The 16,627-nt window shown below is 38.4% G+C and overlaps 1 protein-coding gene across 3 annotated transcripts in view; it reads left to right on the top strand.

Moving 5' to 3' along the window:
* Positions 1–15,460, top strand: part of olfm1b (olfactomedin 1b) — a 45,009-nt gene extending 29,549 nt beyond the window's left edge. For all 3 annotated transcript variants that reach the window (XM_065243895.2, XM_065243894.2, XM_065243896.2), the window contains exon 6: positions 11,796–15,460. In XM_065243895.2, the coding sequence (XP_065099967.1) occupies positions 11,796–12,470 (675 nt within the window). In that variant the 3' untranslated portion in view covers positions 12,471–15,460. The remainder of the gene's footprint in view (positions 1–11,795) is intronic.
* The last annotated feature ends 1,167 nt before the right edge of the window (positions 15,461–16,627 follow it).

The following is a 16,627-nucleotide window of genomic DNA, read 5'->3' as shown; positions in this document are numbered from 1 at the left end:
GTTAATGGATTGTGATTTATGCTGTTGTATAGTGGTTAAAGATCAAAGGTTAAGGTTTAAACCCCACAAGGGTTGATCAATGAGCTGTCACCACTGAACAAGATCCTGATTGTTCCAAGGGGAATGTTCTTCGTAATAAATTGACTAGTAGTGGAATTAAAGTGTTTGAAACTGTAAAAAACAAATTAGTCATCAGCATCCCGACGCTGCGTGCTGCATATGGAGCAACTGTTGGACATTTCTGAGCGAGCACAATTCAGTTTTTAAGGCTGCTTTCACCTCAGGTGGATGGAGTTGAGCTACCAGGTGAAGTTGCACGGCACCCTAGAGACCTAATACTGAGCTTAGTTTATAAACTTTTAAAAATTGAAAGTTTATAAATGGTCATTTTCAGGCTGAATGATTTCATAAAGAACCTTTAACACCCACTGAACATTTTGTTGCACTAAAGGTCCTTTGTAGTGGATCAAGTTTCTGCAGACTATAAAAGGCAAAAAAGAAATGGTTCTTTGATCCTTAGGTTCTTTGGGTCAGTGCTTCTCAACTTCAGTATTCAAGACCACCCTCCCAGAATTTCTCCCTGTTAAAAAACTGTTGTATGTCCAAATTCATAGTTTTCGAAAAACAGTAGGCGAAAAGTACCCGGATGACTATTTCCGCCAAAATTTTGAAGTGTGCATTTGGTAGACACTTTACTATATCACGTGAGCCCCCATAAGAGGAGTTACCCAACAAAGAAGAAGAAGGAAAGAGGTCGACATAATCGAAAACGTTGGCAGTAACGCGGCTTTATTCAAATGTAAAAACGTAAGAAAAACAGCTGGTTAAATTGCGCTTGTTTAACATCATCGAAGTTAACGGCTCACCTGTTGTTACAAAAGCTGTCAAAGCTGTCACATTTGTACCTAAAAATACCGCAAAGATACATATCTGTTACTTCACAGGTACCTAAATCTGTACCTAAATGGTACCATGCCAGTGACATGTTTTGTATCTTTTGTCTGAGAATGTACATACACTCCTGCTAGATATATGATAAGCACTACACACTAGGGCTGAACGATACATCGAATTTTCATCGTCATCGCGATATGAACTCAAGCGATGAACACATCGCAACAGACAGCCTTGACGCGATGAATGAAGGGAAAACGGTAAGCGCATGTAATAAACGTTTGACCTATCACGTTTAGTCCTGAAGACATGCCCTGCGTCCCAAACCGCATACTTCCATACTATGTAGTAGGAGAAAAGCACTACTTCTCTTACTCTTTGCATACTATATAGTATGGAAGTAGGCAGTTTGGGACGCACGGATGGTTTGCGCGTTCATGCTATTAGGCCAATCAGGGGAACCCCCAAGTCAGCTACGCTCAGATTGATTTGTGAGGTGTCAGTTGCGACGCTGTGCCTGTTAGCAAAAACGATGGCGGAGAAAGGAGAGAAGAGTGAGGAAAATGTGTTGTCAGACGAAGACCTTGTAGTGAAAAGGAACAGCACTTCAGCTATATCATGGAATTATTTTGGATTTAGGAGAGATGACGCCGCAAACACAGGTACTGTGGAAGCAGTGATTCACATATTGCGTCTATTGCGCGCTCAAGTTCATTATTTCAAATGTATGTGCGCTCTGAAAGCGCCGCGGTCGCGACTCGCACGTGGTGCGACGCGCTCGTTATTTCCAGGTATCTCAAAAACATTTTTACTTTTCAGAATGACACAAGTGCAGCGTGCAGGTCATGTCACAATAACCTACGTATCTAGCGTTTTCCACGCGTTTTTAGGTGCGACATGTGAATGGCCCCTAAAACATGAAAAAATATAAAATATTTATCGCAACTCACATCGTCATCGCAACATCAAAAAATGTCATCGCACATCGCAACTTTTCCTCACATCGTGCAGCCCTACTACACACTCCTCTCATTCTGTTTTTCTCACACTTTGGGTTGGATGCTCCCGTTGTAAAAGATTGATGAGACCGTAGGCTGTATGAGAAGGGCAGAATGTGTGTGTGTGTGTTGTGCAAGTATGGTAGAGAACGATGAGAAATATCGCAGTCAGAATGACTTTTGGCTCTTTAAATATAACCCGCTAGCATCATGTTGCTCCCAGAGATACCAAGCTGAGAAGGTTCGAACCAAAACTTGGTCTGTATTTGAGACCAAAGATGTTGGAGATAACAAGATTGAGCACTACTATTACTATGAATAAGGGACAATGCAATGTTTTTTTGGTGGGTTTAAATGAAGTTTTGAAAATAGGTTCGGGAGGAGCCTAAACATTCAGTTCCTGTCAATCATCCTGAGAGCCTATTTAAGTGAGTCAGTCTCCACGCCTTCCCAGTGAAGATGCAGATCTTCCTCCCCAAATCTCCTCCTTTGTTTTGCTCATTTCTCTCTCCGCACATGGGGGGGGGGGTGGGGGGGGGTTGGATTTGAACGAGCTCCCTCTGAGGGCAGCAAGCCAAGTTTTATTTTACCATCATTCAATAGACTGAATGCTAGTGATGGGGACGAGCCTATGCCAAGTCCAAGTCATCCGAATCAGACCGAATCCGTTGGTTTATAAATAGAGTCGAGTCCGAGTCAAGACCGAGTCATTGAAAGGTCAAGACCGAGTCCTTTAGGAGTCGAGACTGAGTCGAGACCAAGACCATAAAAACATGTCAGTTTTCATATTCATGATTTAATATAACCCCAGTTAATAATCCACAGTTAGGCCTACAGACTAAGCTAGATTGGGAATTGTTTAGAGGAGCACACTGCAAAAAATGATTTTCAAGAAAAAATGTCTTAGTATTTTCAGATTGTTTTCAGTAGAAATATCTAAAAATTCTTAAATTAAGATGCTTTTTCTTGATGAGCAAAACGACCCAAGAAAATAAGTCTAGTTTTTAGACCAAAAATATGAAATGTAAGTGATTTTGTGCATAAAACAAGCAAAAAAATCTGCCAATGAGGTAAGCAAAAAAACTGAAATTTTTTCTTAAACACTAAACATTAAATTCAAGAAAAATTCAGATGTTTTGCTTGTTTATGTACAAAATCACTTAAATTTGATATTTTTGGTCTACAAACTAGACTTATTTTCTTGAGTCGTTTTGCTCATCAAGAAAAAGCATCAAGCACAAGACAAAAATACCAAGAATTTTTTTTCTTGAAAATAATTTTTTGGAGTGCAGTCCACTAGTGGACTATGCTTTTACGATCATTAAAAAAATCCCTACCACATGCATCATCTTCTGCCTATTTTTCTAGAGATAAATAAACGGCTCTGATGGCTGTATCTTTTCATTGCACTATGGAATGTCATTTTCAAATAATGCCCGTCAACATTGCATTTATTATGTTGGCTTGAGAAAGCCAACATACTGTTGTTGCACTTAAACTTATTATGTTGGCTTGACAAAGCCAACATACTGTTCTTCGATCTAAGCTTATTATTATTATTATTATTATTCTTCTTCTGTTCATACTTTTTACCAATTGTAACTCCTCCTAGAGCTTTCAAGCTACACCCACAAAACTTTACAAAACTTTTAAGACTGGTCCGTAGATGGGTGCTATGACTTTTCTAACTGATGGGACCTACCGAATTCCTAAACGGGGCGCTCAAACACCCCAAATTTTCCATTGACTTAACATTGCGACAAACTTTGACGGGTCATAGCTGCAAGCGAGAAATTTGTAGAAACTTGTGGGTTACCACATTTGAAGAGGCTGGCAGACTGTGTAAGAACATACATCACATTGGGGTGTAAGTTTCACCCCTGGGGCGTAAGGACCACCCAAATTTCCCCATTGACTTATAATGGGGGAGGGAACATGCCCATATAGGGAATAAAAGCGTCCCAGATGGAATATCTTCACTTTAGAGTGTCGTAGAGACATGGGGGTGGGCTCAATTTAGTCAGGCATCCAATCAGTCTCTCAGGATCGCCCCATAGCTATTAAGCCACGCCCCTAGCAACCATTTTTGGGCACCCTAGCAACATATCCCATAGACTGCCATTATAAAATGCCCAGATGGATATCTTTGCAGCACAATGTCACAGAGACATGGGGGTGGGCTCATTTTACTCAGGCATCCAATCAGTCTCGGAGGATTCTTATTGAGGTATTAAGCCACGCCCCTAGCAACCAAATATGAGCACCCTAGCAACATAATAAACAAAGCCTTATATCTCTGGATCCGAACATCATAGAGACATGGGGGTTGGGTCTTTTGGTCATGTTAGCCTTATGCTAGCTCCATGCTAAGTCATACTAGCTTCATGCTAGTTTCGTGCTAGCTTTATGCTAATTTCATAATAAATCTTGCTAACTTCATGCTAATCATGTTAGCATCATGCTAGCTTCATACTAATTCATGTTAGCATCATGCTAACTTCATGTTAATTCATGTTAGCTTCGTGCTAGCTTCATGCTAATTCATGTTAGCTTCGTGGTAGCTTCATGCTAATTCATGTTAGCTTCGTGGTAGCTTCATGCTAATTCATGTTAGCATCGTGCTAGCTTCATGCTAATTCATGTTAGCACCGTGCTAGCTTCATGCTAATTCATGTTAGCATCGTGCTAGCTTCATGCTAATTCATGTTAGCATCGTGCTAACTTCATGCTAATTCATGTTAGCATCGTGCTAGCTTCATGCTAATTCATGTTAGCATCGTGCTAGCTTCATGCTAATTCATGTTAGCATCGTGCTAGCTTCATGCTAATTCATGTTAGCATCGTGCTAGCTTCATGCTAATTCATGTTAGCATCGTGTTAGCTTCATGCTAATTCATGTTAGCATCGTGCTAGCTTCATGCTAATTCATGTTAACATCGTGCTAGCTTCATGATAATTCATGTTAGCATCGTGCTAGCTTCATGCTAATTCATGTTAGCATCGTGCTAGCTTCATGCTAATTCATGTTAGCATCGTGCTAGCTTCATGCTAATTCATGTTAGCGTCGTGCTAGCTTCATGCTAATTCATGTTAGCGTCGTGCTAGCTTCATGCTAATTCATGTTAGCATCATGCTAGCTTCATGCTAATTCATGTTAGCATCATGCTAGCTTCATGCTAATCATGCTAGCATCATGCTAGCTTCATGCTAATCATACTAGCATCATGCTAGCTTCATGCTAATTCATGTTAGCATCATGTTAGCTTCATGTTAATTCATGTTAGCATCATGCTAGCTTCATGCTAATTCATGTTAGCATCATGCTAGCTTCATGCTAATTCATGTTAGCATCATGCTAGCTTCATGCTAATTCATGTTAGCATCATGCTAGCTTCATGCTAATTCATGTTAGCATCGTGCTAGCTTCATGCTAATTCATGTAAACATCGTGCTAGCTTCATGCTAATTCATGTAAGCATCATGCTAGCTTCATGCTAATTTATGTTAACATCATGCTAGCTTCATGCTAATTCATGCTAGCTTCATGCTAATTCATATTAGCACAATGCTAATTCATGTTAGCATCATGCTAGCTTCATGCTAATTCATGTTAGCATCATGCTAGCTTCATGCTAATTTATGTTAGCATCATGCTAGCTTCATGCTAATTCATGTTAGCATCATGCTAGCTTCATGCTAATTCATGTTAGCATCATGTTAGCTTCATGCTAATTCATGATAGCATCATGTTAGCTTCATGCTAATTCATGTTAGCATCATGCTAGCTTCATGCTAATTCATGTTAGCATCATGCTAGCTTCATGCTAATTCATGTAAGCATCATGCTAGCTTCATGCTATTTCATGTTAGCACAATGCTAATTCATGTTAGCATCATGCTAACTTCATGCTAATTCATGTTAGCATCATGTTAGCTTCATGCTAATTCATGTTAGCATCATGCTAGCTTCATGATAATTCATGTTAGCATCATGCTAGCTTCATGCTAATTCATGTTAACATCATGCTAGCTTCATGCTAATTCATGTTAGCATCATGCTAGCTTCATGCTAATTCATGTTAGCATCGTGCTAGCTTCATGCTAATTCATGTTAGCATCGTGCTAGCTTCATGCTAATTCATGTTAGCATCGTGTTAGCTTCATGCTAATTCATGTTAGCATCGTGCTAGCTTCATGCTAATTCATGTTAACATCGTGCTAGCTTCATGTTAATTCATGTTAGCATCGTGCTAGCTTCATGCTAATTCATGTTAGCATCGTGCTAGCTTCATGCTAATTCATGTTAGCATCGTGCTAGCTTCATGCTAATTCATGTTAGCATCGTGCTAGCTTCATGCTAATTCATGTTAGCGTCGTGCTAGCTTCATGCTAATTCATGTTAGCATCATGCTAGCTTCATGCTAATTCATGTTAGCATCATGCTAGCTTCATGCTAATCATGCTAGCATCATGCTAGCTTCATGCTAATCATACTAGCATCATGCTAGCTTCATGCTAATTCATGTTAGCATCATGCTAGCTTCATGTTAATTCATGTTAGCATCATGCTAGCTTCATGCTAATTCATGTTAGCATCATGCTAGCTTCATGCTAATTCATGTTAGCATCATGCTAGCTTCATGCTAATTCATGTTAGCATCATGCTAGCTTCATGCTAATTCATGTTAGCATCGTGCTAGCTTCATGCTAATTCATGTAAACATCGTGCTAGCTTCATGCTAATTCATGTAAGCATCATGCTAGCTTCATGCTAATTTATGTTAACATCATGCTAGCTTCATGCTAATTCATGCTAGCTTCATGCTAATTCATATTAGCACAATGCTAATTCATGTTAGCATCATGCTAGCTTCATGCTAATTCATGTTAGCATCATGCTAGCTTCATGCTAATTTATGTTAGCATCATGCTAGCTTCATGCTAATTCATGTTAGCATCATGCTAGCTTCATGCTAATTCATGTTAGCATCATGTTAGCTTCATGCTAATTCATGATAGCATCATGTTAGCTTCATGCTAATTCATGTTAGCATCATGCTAGCTTCATGCTAATTCATGTTAGCATCATGCTAGCTTCATGCTAATTCATGTAAGCATCATGCTAGCTTCATGCTATTTCATGTTAGCACAATGCTAATTCATGTTAGCATCATGCTAACTTCATGCTAATTCATGTTAGCATCATGCTAGCCTTATGCTAATTCATGTTAGCATCATGCTAGCTTCATGATAATTCATGTTAGCATCATGCTAGCTTCATGCTAATTCATGTTAGCATCATGCTAGCTTCATGCTAATTCATGTTAGCATCATGCTAGCTTCATGCTAATTCATGTTAGCATCATGCTAGCTTCATGCTAATTCATGTTAGCATCATGCTAGCTTCATGCTAATTCATGTTAGCATCATGCTAACTTAGTGCTAAACATGCTAACATGGTAACTTTTGGTATCATGTTTACGGAAAGTTATAATACTAAACTAAACTTGTTTTAAATTTCTCTCAATCTGTTTTAAAAGTTCAGGCTAGGCTTTGTCAAGCCAACATAAAGTTTGTCTTCAAACTTTTCTATCTAGTTATTATTCCCTCTTCTTTTCTTCTGAGACTAAAATTTCTAACTCTAACTCCTCCTAGAGCTTTCAAGCTACAGCCATCAAACTTTGGACAGACTTTCGGTCTGATCTGACGAGGTGTGCTATATCTTTTCTAACTGATGGGACCTTCCGAATTCCTAAACGGGGCGCTGAAACACCCCAAAATTTCCATTGACTTAACATTGAGACAAACTTTGACGGGTCAAAGCTGCGAGTGAGAAACTTGTAGAAACTTGTGGCTTACCACATTTAAGGAGGCTGACAGGCTGTGTAAGAACATACCTCACAATGGGGTGTAAGCTGTACCCCTGGGGTGTAAGAGGCCCCCAAAATTTCCCATTGACTTATAATGGGGCAGGAAACATGCCCATAAAAGGGAATAAAAGCGTCCCAGATGGAATATCTTCACTTTAGAGGGTCTTAGAGACATGGGGGTGGGCTCATTTTACTCAAGCATCCAATCAGTCTCTTAGGATCACCCCAGAGCTATTAAGCCACGCCCCTAGCAACAATTTTGGGTACCCTAGCAACATCTCCCATAGACTACCATTATAAAAAGCCCAGATGGATATCTTTGCACCAGAGTGTCATAGAGACATAGGGGTGGGCTCATTTTACTCAGGCATCCAATCAGTCTCTTAGGATTCTTATTGAGGTTTTAAGCCACGCCCCTAGCAACAAAATATGAAGACCCTAGCAACATAATAAACAAAGCCTTATATCTCTGGATCTGAACATCGTAGAGACACAGGGGTTGGACCGTTTTTCTTGTGGTTTGACGTGTAATCATTATGGGATGCCAATTTTCTCCCTAGCAACCAAACTTAGTACCCTAGCAACGGAATAAACAAAGCCTTATATCTCCGCTTCAGAACATCATAGAGACACGGGGGTTGGACCGTTTTACTTGTGGCTTGAAGTGTGATCATTATGGGATGCCAATTTTCTCCCTAGCAACCAAACTTAGTACCCTAGCAACGGAATAAACAAAGCCTTATATCTCCGCATCAGAACATTGTAGAGACACGGGGGTTGGACCGTTTTACTTGTGGCTTGAAGGGTGATCATTATGGGATGCCAATTTTCTCCCTAGCAACCAAACTTAGTACCCTAGCAACGCAATAAATGTTAGCTTCATGCTAGCTTCTTGCTAATCATGCTAGCTTCATGCTAGCTTCATGCTAATCATGCTAACATCATGCTAGCTTCATGCTAACTTCATGCTAATCATGCTAGCTTCATGCTAGCTTCATGCTAACTTCATGCTAATCATGCTAGCTTCATGCTAGCTTCATGCTAATCATGCTAGCATCATGCTAGCTTCATGCTAATCATGCTAGCATCATGCTAGCTTCATGCTAATCATGCTAGCTTCATGCTAACTTCATGCTAATCATGCTAGCTTCATGCTAGCTTCATGCTAATCATGCTAGCATCATGCTAGCTTCATGCAAATCATGCTAGCATCATGTTAGCTTCATGCTAATCATGCTAGCATCATGCTAGCTTCATGCTAATCATGCTAGCATCATGCTTGCTTCATGCTAATCATGCTTGCATCATGCTAGCTTCATGCTAATCATGCTAGCATCATGCTAGCTTCATGCTAATCATGCTAGCATCATGCTAGCTTCATGCTAATCATGCTAGCATCATGCTAGCTTCATGCTAATCATGCTAACATCATGTTAGCTTCATGCTAATCATGCTAGCATCATGCTAGCTTCATGCTAATCATGCTAGCATCATGCTAGCTTCATGCAAATCATGCTAGCATCATGCTAGCTTCATGCAAATCATGCTAGCATCATGCTAGCTTCATGCTAATCATGCTAGCATCATGCTAGCTTCATGCTAATCATGCTAGCATCATGCTAGCTTCATGCTAATCATGCTAGCATCATGCTAGCTTCATGCTAATCATGCTAGCATCATGCTAGCTTCATGCTAATCATGCTAACATCATGTTAGCATCATACTAGCTTCATGCTAATCATGCTAGCTTCATGCTAATCATGCTAGCATCATGCTAGCTTCATGCTAATCATGCTAGCATCATGCTAGCTTCATGCTTATCAAGCTAGCTTCATTCTAAACATGCTAGCATCATGCTAGCTTCATGCAAATCATGCTAGCATCATGTTAGCTTCATGCTAATCATGCTAGCATCATGCTAGCTTCATGCTAATCATGCTAGCATCATGCTTGCTTCATGCTAATCATGCTTGCATCATGCTAGCTTCATGCTAATCATGCTAGCATCATGCTAGCTTCATGCTAATCATGCTAGCATCATGCTAGCTTCATGCTAATCATGCTAACATCATGCTAGCTTCATGCTAATCATGCTAACATCATGTTAGCTTCATGCTAATCATGCTAGCATCATGCTAGCTTCATGCTAATCATGCTAGCATCATGCTAGCTTCATGCAAATCATGCTAGCATCATGCTAGCTTCATGCAAATCATGCTAGCATCATGCTAGCTTCATGCTAATCATGCTAGCATCATGCTAGCTTCATGCTAATCATGCTAGCATCATGCTAGCTTCATGCTAATCATGCTAGCATCATGCTAGCTTCATGCTAATCATGCTAGCATCATGCTAGCTTCATGCTAATCATGCTAGCATCATGCTAGCTTCATGCTAATCATGCTAACATCATGTTAGCATCATACTAGCTTCATGCTAATCATGCTAGCTTCATGCTAATCATGCTAGCATCATGCTAGCTTCATGCTAATCATGCTAGCATCATGCTAGCTTCATGCTTATCAAGCTAGCTTCATTCTAAACATGCTAGCATCATGCTAGCTTCATGCTAATCATGCTAACATCATGCTAGCTTCATGGTAAATCATGCTACCTTCATACTTAAACATACTAACAGCCAGATAGCCTACTAAACTAAACTTATGTCAAACCGTTTTAAACGTTCAGGCTACGCTTTCTCAAGCCAACATAAAGTTTGTCTTCAAACTTTACTATCTAGTTATTATTTATTATTGTTATGTGTTATGTGTGGTTTTTTATATAAAAAATGCATAAATCGGTCTCGAGCGCGTACTTGAGTACTACATCACTACTGAATGCGCAGGCGGATAGTGAACTGTAGTAAAACCATGGTTAATTTTCGTTACGGTATTAACTAAAACAACATTGCATAAAGGTGATTTTGGCACATTTTCAGCTTAAGAAACCAAAGTTATTGTATGGTTGATGGTTGTCATGTTCAACTGTTTTTTTTTACAATTGTAAACCGCCTATAGTGGCGCGACTTCTCTAAAGGGACTTTGTGGAGACCTTGTGACCCGGCCTCTGCTCAAATATTAATGCAAAGTTCTTCTCAAAGTTGGATGTGAGATGAGATATTTTTTTTATTTACTGACCATAATGGTTTTGGCAGCACTCAGGAGATACAATGGCACTGAAAGCATGCGAGTGCTGTTGGCCAAAGATGAGTGGGAAATTTTTCACATCTGTGCAATGCTATGAATCAGTTTGAATTGTAAAAACCTCCATTAAAAAAATCTAATAAATTGAAACATTCAATAAAACTAAATTCTGCACAAACATGTAGACTTCAATAAATTCACTTAAGTACTACAAAACAACAAAATACTGTAGGCGGATGTGTTTATGTGTGTGCGCTGTATATAAAGTAGATGTTGTGCCTTGTGCCTCGTATAGTGAGCACACAGATTTTCCACTGGGACTCTGGAATATTCCATAAGCGTGACTACTCCATTTCCATTCTACCCCTCCCAGTCGGAGAAAGAGAAGCTTTAGCCATGCTGGGAAGTCTCAACGGAGAGTCAGCTTTTATCCGGAATGATGTGGAATTATCCCCATAGGGTTCATAATGCCTGGCACACAGCATCATCCTGGCTGTCAGTTTTTACTGTCTGCATTCTGCCACATTCTCCGGTCTCCAATTTAATTAAGACGCCATTGAAGGTCTGCTGTAGTTTACTGATCGAGTCCCTGCTGTGCTGGCAGATTCTTGCAAAAACAAAAATATTAAGATGCCAGCATAAGATAAATAAAGAGCAACTGACCTAGTTAGTTAGCATTGAAGAATGATTAAGCGGTCGGAGGTTGTTGCAGAAGTTTAATGGGACTTTTATTTAAAATTTTATATATTTTCATTGTTCTTTTTATACTGTTCAAATTGATCCAAAGCAGCTTTATAGGTGATGGCACGAAAAGAATTTGAATCGATTCCCTAAAACGGCCAGTTCGAAAGAAAATCTGATTTATGTGACTTTCTCTCTTGCTTTTCCAGGTGTGGTACATGGACGGTTACCATAACAACCGCTTTGTCCGGGAATATAAATCTTTGGCAGACTTCATGACGTCGGATAATTTCACCTCTCATCGGCTGCCCCACCCCTGGTCTGGAACAGGTCAGGTGGTCTACAACGGCTCCATCTACTTCAACAAATTCCAGAGTAACACAATCATAAAATTCGACTTCAAGACCTCCACTATCAGCAGGTCACAGCGTCTGGACAACGCCGGCTTCAGCAACACCTACCACTACGCCTGGGGCGGTCACTCGGACATCGATCTCATGGTGGACGAGGGAGGTCTGTGGGCTGTGTACGCCACCAATCAGAACGCGGGAAATATTGTCATCAGCAAGCTCCACCCGATTACCCTGCACATCATACAGTCCTGGACGACCAATCACCCGAGGCGCAGCGCCGGAGAGTCATTCATGATTTGCGGAACGTTGTACGTAACCAACGGCTATTCGGGACCGACAAAAGTCTACTACGCGTACCACACCAACTCCTCGACGTACGAGTACATCGATATCGTTCTGCAGAACAAATACGCCCACATATCCATGCTGGACTACAATCCGCGAGATCGCGCGCTGTACGGCTGGAACAATGGACATCAGGTCCTCTACAACGTCACGCTTTTCCATCTCATCCGCTCGGAGCAGTTATAACCGTGGAGACTTGGAAATTGGAAAACTATCAATGGTGGATTGGATTGATACTTTGGAATTAAGTTAAAGGAACCTGAAAAGAGACCTCAACTTTCCCAAGACGATCCTTCGGAATGTTCTTTCATAGATTAAATGTTATGCTGAATAAAAAACAAAAGTTATAGACATGTGTATGACCGAATCTAAACCATGAACAGATGCCAAAAATAACAACAAATACATAATGCCACGCCTTTCTTTTTTACATACAGTAAGAACGTCTCTCTTTGTAAAAAACTATTTCCAGTAGCACCAAAAAGATGTCCGTCCATGCTTTCTTGCATAACAGTGAAGGATGGGCACAATGGAGTTATTCACTAACAGTCAAAATGGAAAATTAAATTCGTTCCTCATTAACCGAGTGTGTGCAGGAATATCGTTGGTGCTTCTTTCATCGAACTAACACGGACAGCTATCAGTCTGTCCGATATCACAGTCAAACTTATGTGTGCTTTGCAGAGCTAACATCTTTAGATAATGAATATTAAATAAAAAGTGATTGCCTGAAGGCGCTGACTGTTGAAAGCTCTGTTGTTGTTGTTGTTGTTCAAAGGACTTTCCTGAGATTTTACTTGAACTTCTCTGTGATTAACATCTCTATACACGACCACGTGGTCACTCCATGTCATGATATTTTATGATGACCTACTGTATGTAGCAACTAAGATCAGACCAAAGCGTGCTATTGAAGTCAATATGAAATCATGAAACCCAAAGTCATTTTCTATGGAGTCCTACGGGGACGTGAGTAAAAAATTTAATAAAGTTTAGTTCCGCGTGCACACGTGAAACTATCGCGTGGGCACGTGAAACTTACGCTTTCACATGTGTATGCGACAGTTTGTGCTCACGCAAAACCTTCATGTGCAGAATTTTTTTTCTTTACATTTCGCGTTCGCACATGAAACTGAAAGTTTAGTTTTGCGTGCGCACGTAAAACTATTGGGTACGCATGCAAAACTAAACTTAAAAAAAACTTTTGCTTTCACATGCGCACGCGAAAGTTTCATGTGCGCATGCGAAATTAAAAGAAAAAAAATTCTGCACATGAAGGTTTTGCGTGAGCACATGAAACTAAACTTTAGATTTTTTTACTCCAATGTCACCTTAGGGGCTCTGTAAATTTCAATGTCCCCGTGAACTTTAGGAAATATGTCCGAATTTTTGCGTATTTCCGCATGAAACGAAATATCACACAAAAAAATGGCGTGACGTGTTTTCCGCTGTGAATTGATTGGATATAGAAAAGTGTGCGTTTCATTTAGAATTGGATCTCGCAGCAGACTGACAAGTTGGAGGGGGCGGGGTTAACAGATGCTCTGCCCAAGCCATCTAGCTGACATCATCAGAGAAGGGCCACCACAAGAGGGCGGAAGTACATTTTCAGATCTTGATTATTTTATGAGGGCACATTCATAAAAAAATGGTCCAGACAAATAAATTGTTTGAAATGAACATTGCAATATTCTATTACAAAATAAGAATTGTCAGTTTTGATTTCATGGGGAATTTAAAATATTTACTTCTCTTAATATTTTCTAAAATAAGTTTCCTTTTTGGCAGATGCCATGAATTCCGCAAATTTTTCCAACCCCTTCAACCAGAATTCCTAGTGAATAAATTCAGCCCCCCAGCATTTCATATTGACTTTAAATATTCTGTGGTGAGAATTTCACCCATTTAGGAAATGATCCACTGTTTGTACATAGACTTGAATCGTACAAGCCGTTTAACAGATGTGTGAGATATTTCTGACAGAGAGTTCAGGTAAAATCAAATTTTTGTCTTTGTGTTGGTGATAGTGAAATGTTTTTTCTTTGCATGAACAGTTTCGACATGCGCTCAAAGGAATGTTGACCTCTATGATGCTGTATATGACTGATGCAGGATCAGGGCTGTGGGTGGGGAGGGGGTTAAACAGGCAAAGAGATTTGTGTTGGGTTGGTAGTTTCTAAAAAAAAATGCTTGATTGGATCTTGTCTGTTTTGAGTAGCTTATTTCTAAACTCCCATTTTTGATTTTTGTAGATTTATAGTTTGATGTATTTTTGTAATATAAAACCGTATGCTTGAGTGAATTTTCAATGTCCTTGTTTTAGTTTGATGGCACTAGAAAAGCATTTCTCTAACAAATAAAAAAAAAACATTATGATATCAGAATGTAAACACTTTACAATAAGGTTGTATTTGTTAACAAGAATTTACAATGAGCAATATTTAGATTTACATTTAGGCATTTTGCAGATGCTTTTATCCAAAGTGAATAGTGCATTACAAGGTATACATTTTTATCAGTATGCTCATTCCCTGCGCTTAAGACCTTTTACGCTGCTAACGCAAGGCTCTCGGGCTGTCAAAAGATTAAAAAATAAAAGTTTTTGTTTACATAATATTTGTGTGTAATTATTATGTATATATAAATACACACATATGTATAAATTTAAGAAAAAAATTATTTATGTATATTTTTATTTATTTATATATAATATATCAAAATCTGAATATATATATATATATATATATATATATATATATATATATATATATATATATATATATATATATATATATATATATATATATATATATATACACACACAAAATAATTAATTAAATAATTAAATAATAATTAAATGCACACACATTTATTAAATGCTAGCAAAGTATTTTTCTTTGTTAGTTCATGTTAGCAAATGTATTATCTACTGTTAACAAATACAACCTCATTGTAAAGTATTACCAACATCTCTAAGAGAATTTAGAGGGCAGCAAAAATATGATCATGAAAATGTGATGCAGGCATTGTAATAAGCTCAAACTGTCTTATAAAGCGAATTAGTGAAAGGCTAATATCACCTTTTATTCTTTTTGCGCTTAGCTGGATGTGTGTTGTGTCTGTAAATCGATGATTCTTACCAATAAACAAAGGATCTATCCTAATGTCATCCTTAATTTATGTCTGAGCATTTCATACTCAAATCTTTCCTGGTTGCCGATACTACTAATATAATTACGCATAGCTATAGAAGTCAGTCACACGTATAATGTTTAGCAAACTTGTAGGATGTTGGTTTATCACATTCTTCAAGCTGTCAAATAGTTTGATTATAATGAAGACCATATACAATAGCAAGATTTAACAACTAGGTTTGGTTAGTGCACTGTATGGAGCCTGGAGTTGGTTAATCTCTGCTTTTAGCAAGAGCACTGAGTGAGTTTATGAATGCATGGATGAATGATGAAAACAATCTTACCATCATATCTGCTTATGTAACTGCTCTTCCGGATGAGTGGTCCATTATATTAAATCTATATATTAAAAATTCAGATACTGTCATGCTGTATGAAGCACTACACATCCTAAATGGATCACAGAATTTATAGTTTGTACATATTAAATAATAATAATAATTCAAATCCATGTCCTCTGGGAGTGAATGAGATCTCAAAACTGCAGAGAATGATTAAACTGGCATTGGTTTTCTGCTATTTTAAAAAGAAAAGCTCTGTCCTATCCCAAATGAAGATGCTAATGTTAAGCCAGAATATTGCAGAAATATATGTCTCTGGTAAATGTGTCTTGGGATTACAGTAATTACATTTTGCTACTGTATGTGAAAAAAGCTATAGCTTTATTCTGTTGTATAGTAATACTGTATACTGATTACACAATGTTATTTTGTCAGCAGTTCTTCTGTCACTTTGTGTTAACTTAACAAATAATTTAGATGACCCTATTTACCATTTTATACATCTGGTCTTATTGTGAAGCATTTTGAAAAGTCATTTATTATAAATCATGCCAAGACTGATAGAAGATTTGATTAAAATCAGAGTTATTCCATCAAATATTTATTTTTCAACTATTCCTAAAATAGATATACAACACTTCTTGCTACTTTTGCTCTCAAATGTTTAATGTGGGGTTTCCAGCAGATTTTGTGATCAAGAATCACACCCAGAAAATATTTTTATATCTTTCTATTTCAGTATTATTAATCACAATTTTTATTTGTATATTAATTTTACAATTTCCAGACAACACACATTTTGTTTTTTCTAGGTTTATTGATAATTTATTTAAATCAAACCACGCTTTTACCCTGTGTCATCAGCAAT

The sequence above is a fragment of the Paramisgurnus dabryanus genome, chromosome 18 (genome assembly GCF_030506205.2).
Source record: "Paramisgurnus dabryanus chromosome 18, PD_genome_1.1, whole genome shotgun sequence".
In the NCBI taxonomy this organism is placed as follows: domain Eukaryota; kingdom Metazoa; phylum Chordata; class Actinopteri; order Cypriniformes; family Cobitidae; genus Paramisgurnus; species Paramisgurnus dabryanus.
The sequence above is the reverse complement of the archived record's forward strand: the minus strand, read 5'-3'. Positions and strand labels throughout refer to the sequence as shown.